The following is a 15,733-nucleotide window of genomic DNA, read 5'->3' on the forward strand; positions in this document are numbered from 1 at the left end:
AAATGAACAGAGAGGAATAAGAGAGAGAAAACAGGAACAGGAAAAACTGACAGGGAGAAAAAATGGCTAATTTTCAGCAAAAGTAAGAAGGAAAAAGAGAAGATATAAGATGGAAGGAATATAATTAAGTATATTGATCACTTCACTGAATGTGAAGGAATTCAGAAGACAGAAATTACCAGATGGGCTAAAAAGTTAGGTTCAAATGTATACTATTTCAAGAAACAGTCCTAAAACACGATGACAAGCAATGCTTGAAAAAAATGAATGGATAGACAGTGGTACTGGGAAAATGCAAACAAAGGAGGAGTGGCAATTTTCATATCAGAAAAAGCAGAGTTCAGGGCCCAAAATATTAATCAGAACAGAGAGTGTTTATGTAGTGTCCTTCAAATCTATTCTGTCAGATCACCCTTCTCTGCTCCTGAATGGCATTTGGTCACTTTCTGGTCTTAGGACAGTCTCATTGTCAAGTATTAAAAATCGAGTCTGAATTAAAACAAAACTTGAATTTTTTGCAATAGCAAGGTAAAGGAGACAAATAAGATTATATGAAAAATGCCACAAAGGCATTTGATAACACTTAGTAACCTTTCCTAATAAAATTTCTAATAAATTAGGAAAGGAAAGAAGCTATTGAATAATGACAAAGACATTTACCAACATTTTACAGCAAATATCATACTGAATGGCAATTTTCTGGAGCCATTTCTTTAAAAATCAGCCACAGGAAATAGATGCTGACTCCTAACAGTGAGATTCAGTATTTTTAGAGGTTCTTTCTCATATTCTAGATAAGGATAGAAAATAATTTTATAATATTAGAAAAGTATAATTTATCTGTAATTGTACTGGTCTCAAAACCCCATGAAGATCTGGTAAAAAAATTATTAAGATTACAAAGAGAATATGTAAAGTGATTCTATGTAATACACTTACAAAATGATAGGTTTTTAAAAATACTAGCAATAGTTAGAAATGGAGAGGGTAAGATATACCACTCATAATACACAATATTTAAAACTTAACAAAATGTTAAAGAATCTAAATAAAAGAACCGTGGGATCTTACTGAGGGACACAAAATAAGATCTGAATATAGGCAGGTCACACCAAGTTCCTGAACAGGTAGACTTATTGTCACAGAAGTGCAGATCCTTCCTAAAATAATATTTAAATTTAATACAGTTCTAATTAGAATTCTAATTGGGTTTCTCTGAAACTGATTAATTTAAAAGTTCTCAATAGATATTAAAGTTTGCCATAAGACCACTTTAATAAAAAAATGATGTCACAGAGTGACGGGCAAACAGTTCAGTGCAATAGAATAGACAGTCCAGGAATGGCCCCTAAGTCTACAGAAGAAATTAATATATGACAAAGGTAGCAATTTGATTCATTGAGAAAATGATAGTGTGTTATAATAGTTTATTTAATGAAAGGTGCTGGTATAACTTGACTCTCCATCTGAAAGTAAACAAAGCCAGAACCTTGTCTCATGCTATAAACAAAATGAAGTCTAGGTGGATTTAAGGATATTTATACGGCCTTGGAGTCAGGGGACACTTTCTTTGATAAGCCGCAAAATTCAAAAGATAAACAGGGAGTTATGGGGGGGTGGGGGCTTCCAAGATGGCTGAATAGGAACAGCTCCAGCCTACATCTCCCAGCGTGAGCAATGCAGAAGATGGGTGATTTCTGCATTTCCAACTGAGGTACTGGGTTCATCTCACTGGGGCTTGTCGGACAGTGGGTGCAGCCCACTGAGTGTGAGCCGAAGCAGGGTGAGGCATTGTCTTACCCGGGAAGCACAAGGGGTCAGGGAATTCTGTTTCCTAGCCAAGGGAAGCTGTGACAGACGGCACCTGGAAAATCGGGTCACTCCCACCCTAATACTGTGCTTTTCCAACAGTCTTAGCAAACGGCACACCAGGAGATTATATCCCACGCATGGCTCGGAGGGTCCCACGCCCACGGCTCGGAGGGTCCCACGCCCACAGAGCCTCACTCATTGCTAGCACAGCAGTCTGAGATAGAGCTGCAAGGTGGCAGCGAGGCTGGGGGAGGGGCACCCGCCATTGCTGAGGCTTCAGTGGGTAAACAAAGTGGCTGGGAAGTTCGAACTGGGTGGAGCCCACCGCAGCTCAAGGAGGCCTGCCTGCCTCTGTAGATTCCACCTTTGGGGGCAGGGCATAGTCGAACAAAAGGCAGTAGAAACCTCTGCAGACTTAAATTTCCCTGTCTGACAGCTTTGAAGAGAGTAGTGGTTCTCCCAGCATGGAGTTTGAGATCTGAGAACGGACAGACTGCCTCCTCAAGTGGGACCCTGACCCCTGAGTAGCCTAACTGGGAGGCAACCCCCAGTAGGGGCAGACTGACACCTCACATGGCTGGGTATCCCTCTTAGACGAAGCTTCCGGAGGAACGATCAGGCAGCAACATTCGCTGTTCAGCAATATTTGCTGTTCTGCAGCCTCCGCTGCTGATACCCAGGCAAACAGGGTCTGGAGTGGACCTCCAGCAAACTCCAACAGACCTGCAGCTGAGGGTCCTGACTGTTAGAAGAAAAACTAACAAACAGAAAGGACATCCACACCAAAACCCCATCTGTACGTCACCATCATCAAAGACCAAAGTTACATAAAACCACAAAGATGGGGAAAAAACATAGCAGAAAAGCTGAAAATTCTAAAAATCAGAGTGCCTCTCTCCCTCCAAAGGAATGCAGCTCCTCACCAGCAGTGGAAAAAAACTGGACGGAGAATGACTTTGACGAGTTGAGAGAAGAAGGCTTCAGATGATCAAACTTCTCCAAGCTAAAGGAGGAAGTTCAAACCCATCGCAAAGAAGCTAAAAACCTTGAAAGAAGATTAGACAAATGGCTAACTAGAATAACCAGTGTAGAGAAGTCCTTAAATGACCCGATGGAGCTGAAAACCATGACACGAGAACTACGTGATGAATGCACAAGCTTCAGTAGTCGATTTGATCAACTGGATTGAAGTTGATTCGATCAACAGTGATTGAAGATCAAATGAATGAAATGAAGTGAGAAGAGAAGTTTAGAGAAAAAAGAGTAAAAAGAAATGAACAAAGCCTCCAAGAAATATGGGACTATGTGAAAAGACCAGATCTACGTCTGATTGGTGTACCTGAAAGTGACGGGGAGAATGGAACCAAGTTGGAAAACACTCTGCAGGTTATTATCCAGGAGAACTTCCCCAACCTAGCAAGGCAGGCCAGCATTCAAATTCAGGGTTACAGAGAACGCCACAAAGATACTCCTCAAGAAGAGCAACTCCAAGACACATAATGGTCAGACTCACCAAAGTTGAAATGAAGGAAAAAATGTTAAGCCAGAGAGAAAGGTAGGGTTACCCACAAAGGGAAACCCATCAGACTAACAGTGGATCTCTTGGCAGAAACCCTACAAGCCAGAAGAGAGTGGGGGACAATACTGAACATTCTTAAAGAAAAGAATTTTCAACCCAGAATTTCATATCCAGCCAAACTAAGCTTCATAAGTAAGGAGAAATAAAATCCCTTACAGACAAGTAAATGCTGAGAGATTCTGTCACCACCAGGCCTCCCTTACAAGAGCTCCTGAAGGAAGCACTAAACATAGAAAGGAAGAACTGGTACCAGCCACTGCAAAAACATGCCAAATTGTAAAGACCATTGACACTATGAAGAAAGTGCATCAATTAACGGGCAAAATAACCAGCTAGCATTATAATAACATGATCAAATTCACACATAGCAATATTAACCTTAAATGTAAATGGGCTAAGTGCTCCAATTAAAAGACACAGACTGGCAAGTTGGATAAAGAGTCAAGACCTACTGGTGTGCTGTATTCAGGAGACCCATCTCACATGCAGAGACACACATAGGCTCAAAATGAAGGGATGGAGGAAGATCTACTAAGCACATGGAAAACATAAAAAGGAAGGAGTTGCAATCCTAGTAACCCAACAGAGATCAAAAGAGACAAAGAAGACCATTGCATAATGGTAAAGGGATCAATTAAACAAGAAGAGCTAACTATTCTAAATATATATGCACCCAATACAGGAGCACCCAGATTCGTAAAGCAAGTCCTTAGAGACCTACAAAGAGACTTAGACTCCCACATAATAATAATGGGAGACCGTAACACCACACTGTCAACTTTAGACAGATCAATGAGACAGAAAGTTAAAAAGGATATACAGGAATTGAACTCAGCTCTGCACCCGGCAGACCTAATAGACATCTACAGAACTCTCCACCCCAAATCAACAGAATATACATTATTCTCAGCACCACATTGCACTTATTCCAAAATTGACCACATAGTTGGAAGTAAAGCACTCCTTAGCAAATGTAAAAGAACAGAAATTATAACAGCTGTCTCTCAGACCACAGTGCAATCAAACAAGAACTCAAGATTAAAAACTCACTCAAAACTGCTCAACTACATGGAAACTGAACAACCTGCTCCTGAATGACTACTGGGTACATAACGAAATGAAGGGAGAAATAAAGATGTTCTTTGAAACCAATGAGAACATAGACACAACATACCAGTATATCTGGGACACATTTAAGGAAGTGTGTAGAGGGAAATTTATAGCACTAAATGCGCACAAGAGAAAGCAGGAAAGATCTAAAATTGACACCCTAGCATCACAATTAAAAGAACTAGAGAAGCAAGAGCAAACACATTCAAAAGCCAGCAGAAGACAAGAAATAACTAAGATCAGAGTAGAACTGAAGGAGATAGAGATGCAAAAAAACCTTCAAAAAATCAATGAATCCAGGAGCTGGTTTTTTGAAAAGATCAACAAAATTGATAGACCACTACCAAGACTAATAAAGAATAAAAGAGAGAAGAATCAAATAGACACAATAAAAAATGATAAAGGGGATATCACCACCTATCCCACAGAGATACAAACTATCAGCAGAGAATACTATAAACACCTATAAGCAAATATACTAGAAAATCTAGAAGAAATGGATAAATTCCTGGACACATAGACCCTCCCAAGACTAAACCAGGAAGAAGTTGAATCCATGAATAGAACAGGCTCTGAAATTGAGGCAATAATTAATAGCCTACCAACCAAAAAAAGTCCAGGACCAGATGTATTCACAGCCGAATTCTACCAGAGGTACAAGGAGGAGCTGGTACCATTCCTTCTGAAACTATTCCAATCAATAGAAAAAGAGGGAATCCTCCCTAACTCTTTTTATGAGGCCAGCATCATCCTGATACCAAAGCCTGGCAGAGACACAACAAAAAAAGAGAATTTTAGACCAATATCCCTGATGAGCATCGATGTGAAAATCCTCAATAAAATACTGGCAAACGGAATCCAGCAGCACATCAAAAAGCTTATCCACCATGATCAAGTGGGCTTCATCCCTGGGATGCAAGGCTGGTTCAACATATGCAAATCAATAAACATAATCCAGCATATAAATAGAACCAAAGACAAAAACCACACGATTATCTCAATAGATGCAGAAAAGGCCTTCGACAAAATTCAACAGCCCTTCATGCTAAAAACTCTCAATAAATTAGGTATTTATGGGACATATCTCAAAATAATAAGAGCTATTTATGACAAACCCACAGCCAGTATCATACGGAATGGGCAAAAACTGGAAGCATTCCCTTTGAAAACTGACACAAGACAGGGATGCCCTCTCTCACCACACCTATTCAACATAGTGTTGGAAGTTTTGGCCAGGGCAATCAGGCAGGAGAAAGAAATAAAGGGTATTCAATTAGGAAAAGAGGAAGTCAAATTGTCCCTGTTTGCAGATGACATGATTGTATATCTAGAAAACCTCATCATCTCAGCCCAAAATCTCCTTAAGCTGATAAGCAACTTCAGCAAAGTCTCAGGATACAAAATCAATGTGCAAAAATCACAAGTATTCTTATACACCAATAACAGACAAACAGAGAGCCAAATCATGAGTGAACTCCCATTCACAATTGCTTCAAAGAGAATAAAATACCTAGAAATCCAACTTACAAGGGATGGGAAGGACCTCTTCAAGGAGAACTACAAACCACTGCTCAATGAAATAAAAGAGGACACAAACAAATGGAAGAACATTCCATGCTCATGGATAGGAAGAATCAATATTGTGAAAATGGCCATACTGCCCAAGGTAATTTATAGATTCAATGCCATCCCCATCAAGCTACCAATGACTTTCTTCACAGAATTGGAAAAAAACTACTTTAAAGTTCGTATGGAACCAAAAAAGAGCCCGCATCTCCAAGTCAATCCTAAGCCAAAAGAACAAAGCTGGAGGCATCACACTACCTGACTGCAAACTATACTACAAGGCTACAGTAACCAAAACAGCATGGTACTGGTACCAAAACAGAGATATAGACCAATGGAACAGAACAGAGCCCTCAGAAATAATACCACACATCTACAACCATCTGATCTTTGACAAACCTGACAAAAACAAAAAATGGGGAAAGGATTCCCTATTTAATAAATGGTGCTGGGAAAACTGGCTAGCCATATGTAGAAAGCTGAAACTGGATCCCTTCCTTACACCTTACACAAAAATTAATTCAAGATGGATTAAAGACTTAAATGTTAGACCTAAAACCATAAAAACCCTAGAAGAAAACCTCGGCAATACCATTCAGGAAATAGGCATGGGCAAGGACTTCATGTCTAAAACACCAATAGCAATGGCAACAAAAGCCAAAATTGACAAATGGGATCTAATTAAACTAAAGAGCTTCTGCACAGCAAAAAGAAACTACCATCAGAGTGAACAGGCAACCTACAGAATGGGAGAAAATTTTTGCAATCTATCCATCTGACAAAGGGCTAATATCTGGAATCTACAAAGAACTCAAACAAGTTTACAAGAAAAAAATAAACAACCCCATCAACAAGTGGAGGAAGGACATGAATAGACACTTCTCAAAAGAAGACATTTATGCAGCCAAAAGACACCTGAAAAAATGCTCATCATCACTGGCCATCAGAGAAATGCAAATCAAAACCACAATGAGATACCATCTCACACCAGTTAGAATGGTGATCATTAAAAAGTCAGGAAACAAGAGGTGCTGGAGAGGATGTGGAGAAATAGGAACACTTTTACACAGTTGGTGGGACTGTAAACTAGTTCAACCATTGTGGAAGACAGTGTGGCGATTCCTCAGGTATCTAGAACTAGAAATACCATTTGACCCAGCCATCCCATTACTGGGTATATACCCAAAGGATTATAAATCATGCTGCTATAAAGACACATGCACACGTATGTTTATTGTGGCACTATTCACAATAGCAAAGACTTGGAACCAACCCAAATGTCCAACAATGATAGATGGGATTAAGAAATGTGGCACATATACACCATGGAATACTATGTAGCCATAAAAAAGGATGAGTTCATGTCCTTTGTGGGGACATGGATGAAGCTGGAAACCATCATTCTCAGCAAACTATCAGAAGGACAAAAATCCAAACACCGCATATTCTCACTCATAGGTGGGAATTGAACGATGAGAACACTTGGACACAGGAAAGGGAACATCACACACCGGGGCCTGTTGTGGGGTGGTGGGAGGGGGGAGGGATAGCATTAGGAGATATATCTAATGTAAATGACGAGTTAATGGGTGCAGCACACCAACATGGCACGTGTAGACATATGTAACAAAACTGCATGTTGTGCACATGTACCCTAGAACTTAAAGTGTAAAAAGAAAAAGATAAACAGAAAAAGATAATTAGATTACATGATGATTAAAACATTTTTATGGCAAGACACTATAAGGAAAGCTCAAAGGCAAATATTAGGTTGGGAAAATATGATAAATAATCAAATTTATCTTTTATCATGGAGGATATAATGCAATATTTCAGTTGTCTTAAAAGGTTGAGCAATGGACAGGTACCAGGTGATAAATGGCCATCTTTTGGGGTCAGGGAGGTGCCATTGAAGGGTTTCACACCCAGGAATGACATAAGGAGATTTGTATTTTAGAAAAAAGAAATTGTTCTTGTTGTACAACAGCTAATAATTAGAGGAGATAAGACCTGAGGCAGAGATGAGTTCAGAGAGAAGATAAACTAAACTGGTATGGAAAAAGTGGAGGTAGAGAGAATGGAAAGGATTCATCAGTTATGTATGAGATAGAATTGAGAATCTGAAACTCTAAATAGATAAGAATAAAGGAGGGAGAGGGAAGAGGCAGTGGTAATATTCAGCTACCTGGTCTGGGCAGCTGGGTGAATATAACACTACTCATTGAACCCTGCATGAGGAGTAACTTTGTGTAGTGAAGGGGGAGAAGGTAATGAGTTTTAAACAGATTGAATTTTGGAGTCGATAGGATATCCAAAGAAGTGGCCTTTATATAACAGGACCTATCAGCCTGGAGCTCGGGAGATATGAAATGTATGTAAAGACAAAGAAGTCGTTAGTATCAGGACTGCAATTGAAGCAGTAGAAATAGATGCTACCACCAGGGGACGGTGCATAGAGTGAGAAGGGGAGAGAATTATCTAACAATTTCAAGGGTACACTTAGTCCAAGAGGTCAATCCTTCTTCCAAATACTAGACAGGAGGGATAACTGAAGAGTTTGATTAGTCTAAAGCTATTCTGTCATTCCTAATCCCTCCCAACCTCAAGAACATTCCTGCTGCTGTTAGTTCTGTCATTGTCACATGGTGACACCATTGAAAGCAGGGGTCCCATGCAATCCAAAGCACCCTTTTCTTTTTCCAGTGCTACAATCACACACACATTAATTCTTGTTGTGCTGGGCCCAAAGTCTATCTTCCAAGGTTACTTTTCTTTAGAATATATTTATCTGCGGGCGGGGCGTGGTGGCTCACGCCTGTAATCCCAGCACTTTGGGAGGCCAAGCTGGGCTGATCACGAGGTCAGGAGATCGAGACCATCCTGGCTAACATGGTGCAACCCTGTCTTTACTAAAAATACAAAAAATTAGCCAGGCGAGGTGGCAGGCACATGTAGTCCCAGCTACTCGGGAGGCTGAGGCAGGAGAATGGCGTGAACCCGGGAGGCAGAGCTTGCAGTGAGCCGAGATTATGCCACTGCACTCCAGCCTGGGCGACAGAGCAAGACTTTGTCTCAAAAAAAAAAAAAAAAAGAATATATTTATCTGCTTGGCCTACTCCGACCCCCAAAAAGCTCTTCCATCAATGAGTATTTCCAGGGGAGGGGTGTCTTTTTCAAATAAGGGAAGGCCAGGTTACACTCTCTTTCCAGGGCACTGAACACAACTACTTACGTTTAAGTAACTAACAGGGGCTACTGCAATGTCTTCCAGAAGAAAGAAAGAAACTCTATTTCAAGGCAGCTTGTGGTTTGCATCTTGCCAATGGCAACTTCTGCTAAAACAATCCAAAAAAACCAATTCAGCTTATCGACATACTCCAAAACATTGAAATACTGATGAGGAGGGACCAGGAAAGGGAAAGGGAAAGGATGAAGACTTGAGAGAGGTGGTGTGAGGACTAGAGCAGGATCCCTGAAAGCATGAGGCAGTGAGATCCCAGCACATGTGGGAGGGGTTAGTCTGGACAGGAGATTCGCTTCTCGTCTCTCAAGGAGGGAAGGGTGGTTGTAGTTACAGACGTGTGATGATAGGTTTGTGGATGGGAGAGAAGCTACTTCCCTTAACATTTCCTCTGTGGACAGGAAGCAAGGTCATTTGCTGACAGGAGGAGATGGGTAAGGGTGGGTTTCAAAGATTTGAGAATGGGTGGGTTTGGGCCAGCCACTGAAGAAGATGGGAGAGAATGCTGACCTAGAATAAATTGGACTTCCAACCAGCATTTGGGACCCAGTGGAGGTTGACCTCCTTGAATTCACGTGCTACCTTTCTCAGCTTTGGATGAATTTTCTCTCTTAGCACACACCAGCTTCTAGCTGACTCTGTGCATTTCCTGACTTGCTGGCCAGGACCCCCACCCCCTTCTTCTCCCATTTGGGGAATCATTGAAATCCAAGTGATGTTACTGTAGAAATGACCCTGAATGTGTGTTTGTTTGTTTGTTTCTGAGACAGAGATCAGGCATGATCTCAGCTCACTGCAATCTCCACCTCCCTGGCTCAAGCAATCCTCGCATATCAGCCTCTGAGTAGCTGGGACTACAGCCATGTGTCACCACACCTGGCTAATTTTTGTATTTTTTGTAGAGACAGGGTTTTGCCATGTTGCTCAGGCTGGTCTCGAACTCCTGAGCTCATGCAATCCACCTGCCTGCACTTCCCAAAATGCTGGGATTACAGGCATAAGCCACGGCGACCAGCCTGAATGTGTTCTGAAAACATTCAAAAACAAGTAATATATTAATGTCACGATTTTGATATTTGACTTGATTTTGTCCCTAATATGTTGAGAATTGCCATTCTAGAAGCTTCCTCCTGTCTAGCCTACAGTTCCAGGATCCTGGACTAACCCTGAATCCCAGATTTCAGGTGTTCATTTGATATAAACAACGTTGGATTTTCTCTTAGGACATGTAAAACCTGATTAGTCAAATGGCTCTGTTTCTTTTCTCTGTTCTGTTTTAAAAATTGGTAATCTTTTCAGATGGTTGAGTCTTTCTTCTTTAAGCATCAGTATTTTTTTCTAACATGCCACTTGTGAGATTTGCCATCTTCAATGTGTCATTACTTTTGCATGATTTAAAAATTGTTATGCTAAACATCTGGCATACTCTGTTTCTGTTCATCATTTGGTATGTTAAATAGAATTGGTCCTCTGTTTTTCCTTTGGCTGGAAAAAATTCTTATCATTTATTATTTTCTACTAGCATATTAAAAGAAGGGGAAAAGATTGCCCAGTTATCTGTAAGCTTAGGACCTAAATATGTCAGAAAGCAAAATTAAGTAGAGTGGAGAGCAGACTTGTTTCTGTTTTCTTATAGCAAAACTTAGCTCGATTCTATTTCCTTATAGGAAAACTTTCTCCCGCTCATATACATTTCATAATGAGATTTGACTGTTTTGCTGAGCATTCAAGGTTTTGCATGACCTAACCCTACCTACCTATTCAAAATTTATTTTGGCCGGACATGGTGACTCATGCCTATAATCCCAGGCATGGGATTTTTAGAGACCCTGCCTCTACAAAATATAAAATAAGTAAACAAATAAAAATTTTTTAAAAAACTCACAAAATTTATTTGGCACTTTCTTTCCCACACTCTGTTCCACAGTCACTATTAGTTTAGTGCCTTTGCCCTAGTCCCAAAGATAACGTGTTCCAGTTCTTAGCATTAGATAGGGCTTCTCAGGTCTAAGCAGCCACTCATTATTGTTCAGCCACTTTATATATCCCTTCCCTGCATGAGAAGTAACAGTTGTTATTTATTGATATGGTTTGACTGTCTCCCCACCCAAATCTCATCTTGAATTGTAGCTCCTATAATTCCCACATGTCGTAGGAGGGACCTGGTGTGAAGTAATTGAATCATGGGGGCGGGTCTTTCCTGCGCTGTTCTGGTGATAGTGAATAAGTCTCATGAGATCCGACTTTTTTATAAAGGGAGTTCCCCTATACAGGCCCTCTTGCTTGCCACCATGTAAGACATGACTTTGCCCCTCATTCACCTTCAGCCGTGATTGTGAGGCCTCGCCAGCCCTGTTAAATTGTGGGTCAATTAAACCTCTTTCCTTTGTAAATTACCCCGTCTTGGGTATGTCTTTATTATAAGTGTGAGAACAAACTAATACACTTGTCTTAAATACTAACATACTCAACAGAATATATCTACATATAACAAATTCACACTAACTTATTTATACTCCTAGTTGCCCTAAGAGGCCCACAATTAGTGTGTCCCCTTTTTTGACCCTTCCCTACAGCAGAATATATGCAAATCAGATTGCTGGCCAGGGCAGCTTTTCTGAAGTTGATGCTAGAGCCAAGGTTTTAATGGCAAGGTGAAGCTGTATAAACAAGGTGCAGACAGCTGTTCTGGGAAGTGGCTCAGCTGTGGGAAGACATGAAGTCCTGTAACACAATGGTGACTGTCAGATTTTATAATTGGCTCAATATTTTGTAAGATTAAAGTACAAGGAGATGAGTGGTGGAAGATTACTTTAGAAAGGTAGGTAAGGGCCAGAATAGATAAGGCCAAAGAACTGGTATTAGGGGATGTGAGAGAGGCTAAATAGGCCTCTTCCCCTTACGACTACAGTGCACACTTCCCCTAGGGTTGATGGGGAATCTGCCAAAAACAGCTTCTATCTAGCCTAGTCCTCTAGCAGAATGTCTTGTAAATCACTTAGTGATATAAATGCTCCTTAAGACATCATGAGGTTGGTAGTTGTGCCATTTCCTATAGAAAGCAACTCAAGATAAGAAGTGGTGGTGATGTGGCCTTTACAAATGACTTTTTAAATATGGATTTTTTGAAAGGAATTGTTTTCTTAATAGTTAACTCACTGTATCAGAAGGTATATGGCTGTGTGGCCCAGAGATATGGGAAATTTGTTATTGATGAGATCCCGTTATTAGTCCTTTACTTAAAATAGTTGAATTATGCATCTTTAGTTGGACTCAATGTGTTAATACGATCTGGAGATAAACTTATGGTTTTTTTAAAAATAAAAGGGGGATTCTTAGACTGAAAACTCTATGGGGCTTTTGAATTTATGAAAAATGATGCGTTATACTTGAAAATAGACAAGAATGCCCAACAGAGATAATTAATAAATATTTTAAATTAGATTCTTCGTTCATGGAGGGAATATGACCTGGCAGTAATGATTATAAATTATGGGAAAAAAATGTTGGACATCACACCAGGATGCAAGTCTCTGTTTGATGGTAGTAATGAACAAGAAGAAATGCCAGAGGAGGTAATTGTTTTTGTTTCTCATTTTTAAACCTATGTTTAGTTTGCATCTTTTAGGGGTAATGTAGTATTATTAAACATATTAGAAAATTGGTAAGTTTTACATTTGTTATATTTACATATAAGTAAAGTATTATAGTAAAGAGCTTTTGGGTTTTGTTTGTTTTTTTTTTTTTTTTAGTTATAGTCCAGAAAATGAAAAAGGAATCTCTGCTAGCATACTGAATAGTCCCCATCACCAGTCCCGACCATCAGTTAATGATAATAGAGGCTTCTTACACCCAGTTGGACACTGGACTTAAAAGCTCTCTAAAGTCTCTTCCAAATCTAAGATTTTATTGTTCTGGGTGGATCATTGAATGTAGCAAATACATATCAGAGTTTTTTTACTTTGTGTTCAAAGTAGATTTCTGAAACTCATTGTGACACCCGCGTTCTCTTCTTTATGAGACTGCTAATTTTTGAGATTAACTTTTAATATCTGCCTTCCAAGCATGAGTCTTACAAGAGCTTATGCTTATTGCCTTTCCTTGAAACTATGTAGTTTTGTAGATCAAGTTTTGAAATGTTACTTAGTTCACTGGCCTGCCTGCCCGCCCACCCGCCCTCTCTCTCTCTCTCTCTCTCTTTCTTTCTTTCTTGACACAGTCTCACTCTATAGTCTAAGCTGGAGTGCAGTGATGCAATCTTGCCTCACCGTAGCCTCCACCTCCTCGGTTCAAGTGATTCTTCTGCCTCAGCCTCTGAGTAGCTAGGATTATAGGTGTATGACACCACACCTGGCTAATTTTTGTATTTTTAGTAGAGATGGGGTTTCACCATATTGGCCAGGCTGGTCCTGAACTCCTGACCTCAGGTGATCCTCCCACCTTGGCCTTCCAAAGTTCTGGGATTACAGGTGTGAGCCACAGTGCCTGGCCAGTTCATTGGGTTTCTGAGGGCACTAGAAATTACTTGAAGTCCCTCCCATGGCTTGGGTGGGAGTAGAGACTCTCATCCCTGACTCTGTCTAAGTTAGAGTAGCTCCATTTCTATCTCTGTGATATCTTGAATTTCCAAGTAAGCATTTGTTTGCCAAAAAAAATCTTTTAAAAATCACCACTGTTTTACTGGATGACTTTTTAAGCTATAATACTTTTTTTTTCCTAGTTGGAAGGATGTTTTGTCTAGAGGGATTTTTGATTAAGCTGGAAGCAATATGAGGGTTTTGTTTGTTTGTTTGTTTGTTTTTGTGCCATGCAGTGTCTACTCTCAGAGTCTATCAGCCCCTTTATGTCACCCAGGCTTTGACTCAGGGCCTTCCACATCATAGTAGGACAGGCCTCATGCCTCTCTTCTTGAAGCTTACAGTCCAGCAGAACGTTGTGATTCTTCCATCCAAGATTGTAGAGATTGTTAATTTATAGGAGTCAGAAATTATTAGAGCTACTCAAGGTTCCTTTAAGCCTAAAGGGGCTTGGAAGTTTTTTTTTTTGAACAAGAGACATTAACAGGTCAGTTCTCAGGCTCAGACAGAGAAAACATGGTAGTGAGCCTGAGTGGGCAGACAGGCTGATTCTTAATCCACTAATTGCTGATCCCCTTAAGTTTCAATGAAAGGCAAAGTAACAAAGGCAATTAGCTTAGTTGTAAAGAAGCTCCTTCTGGGAAAAAGAAAGGGAAAAGAGAATAAAGGGATACATTTCTGAGGGCAGGCTGGGAATTGTCTTTTCAAGATTTTTAGAGACATAGCCTCAGCTGCTTTGAGAATGCAGGTTTTGGAGGGGGCTGGTTAGGTAGGTGGAAGTTACTGGGAGAAAGGGAGAGAGAAAAGAAGCAGCATTTTGGTCAATCTCCGTGAAACACAGCACTATGTCTACATTTAATTAGAGCACAATAACTGTTATTATTCATTGTTGTTAATTAATATTGTTATGTAGATCGTAGTTTTATCTACCAAGTATGAAAGTATGAAAACATAATTTAAAGAATATTTTTTGAAAATGACAGTTGTTGCAACACGTTAAAGTACATTTTGACGTTTAACCAATGTTTTTAGGATTCTTCTAAGAAGTCTTTAAAGACTAAGAAGCCACAGCAGATACTACTGCCTGAAAAGATAAATGAACAGCTGGCCTTGTTGGAGACACACCTACTCAAACTGACAAAGCAATGTAATCATTTGTTTTCTGTATACTTCCATTTAGCATTAAGTTTTTTAAAACGAGAAACTATTTAGTTCAAAGGATTACGATGAGATTAGCATTTGGTAAACCCTTTAAGGTTTACACAGTGCTTTTATATCATTAATCCTAACAATACCCTGTTAATAAGGGATTGCTAACCACTTTTTACAGATGTGACTCATAAAGATTAAGTGATTTACTTAGGATTACATAGCTGGCTTGGACTTGAGCCTGTGTCTTCTGACTCTAAAGCAAGTTTTCTCAACCTCGACACTATCAGCATTTTGGGCCAGGTAGTTCTTTGTTGTGGGGGACTGTCCTTGGCACTGTATGATATTGAGTAGCATCCCTGGCCTCTACTCACAGAAGCACAGCACACCACCCCCTAGTTGTGACAACCATCTGGGTATCCTTGGTGGGAGAGTGGGAGGGGGTTATGGGTGGCACAAAAATCACTGCTTTGAAGTCAGAAATGCAACTGAGAAATAAAGGAATAGTGTGAGTGTTGTTAATGTGTAAGTGGTTTGAACCAATGCCTTCCAGAGTAGAAAGCAGAGTGAAAGATTAGTTTAATTTTAGGTCGTTGTACTGTAGTAATTTCATAATAAACCAATGTGTTAATGCAATGATTGGTATTTTGGAGTTTGCAGCCTGGAAGGCTACTTGGGAAATTGAGTTAGTTTCTGGTG

The 15,733-nt window shown here is 40.0% G+C and overlaps 1 protein-coding gene across 1 annotated transcript in view; it reads left to right on the plus strand.

Moving 5' to 3' along the window:
• CFAP54 (cilia and flagella associated protein 54) overlaps nt 1-15,733 on the plus strand; it is a 372,948-nt gene that overhangs the window by 124,384 nt on the left and 232,831 nt on the right. The window contains exons 27-28 of the mRNA XM_055357441.2: nt 12,752-12,883; nt 14,918-15,032. Coding sequence (XP_055213416.1) covers nt 12,752-12,883; nt 14,918-15,032 — 247 coding nt within the window. The remainder of the gene's footprint in view (nt 1-12,751; nt 12,884-14,917; nt 15,033-15,733) is intronic.

Source organism: Gorilla gorilla, chromosome 10, assembly GCF_029281585.2.
Source record: "Gorilla gorilla gorilla isolate KB3781 chromosome 10, NHGRI_mGorGor1-v2.1_pri, whole genome shotgun sequence".
Taxonomy (NCBI): Eukaryota; Metazoa; Chordata; class Mammalia; order Primates; family Hominidae; genus Gorilla; species Gorilla gorilla.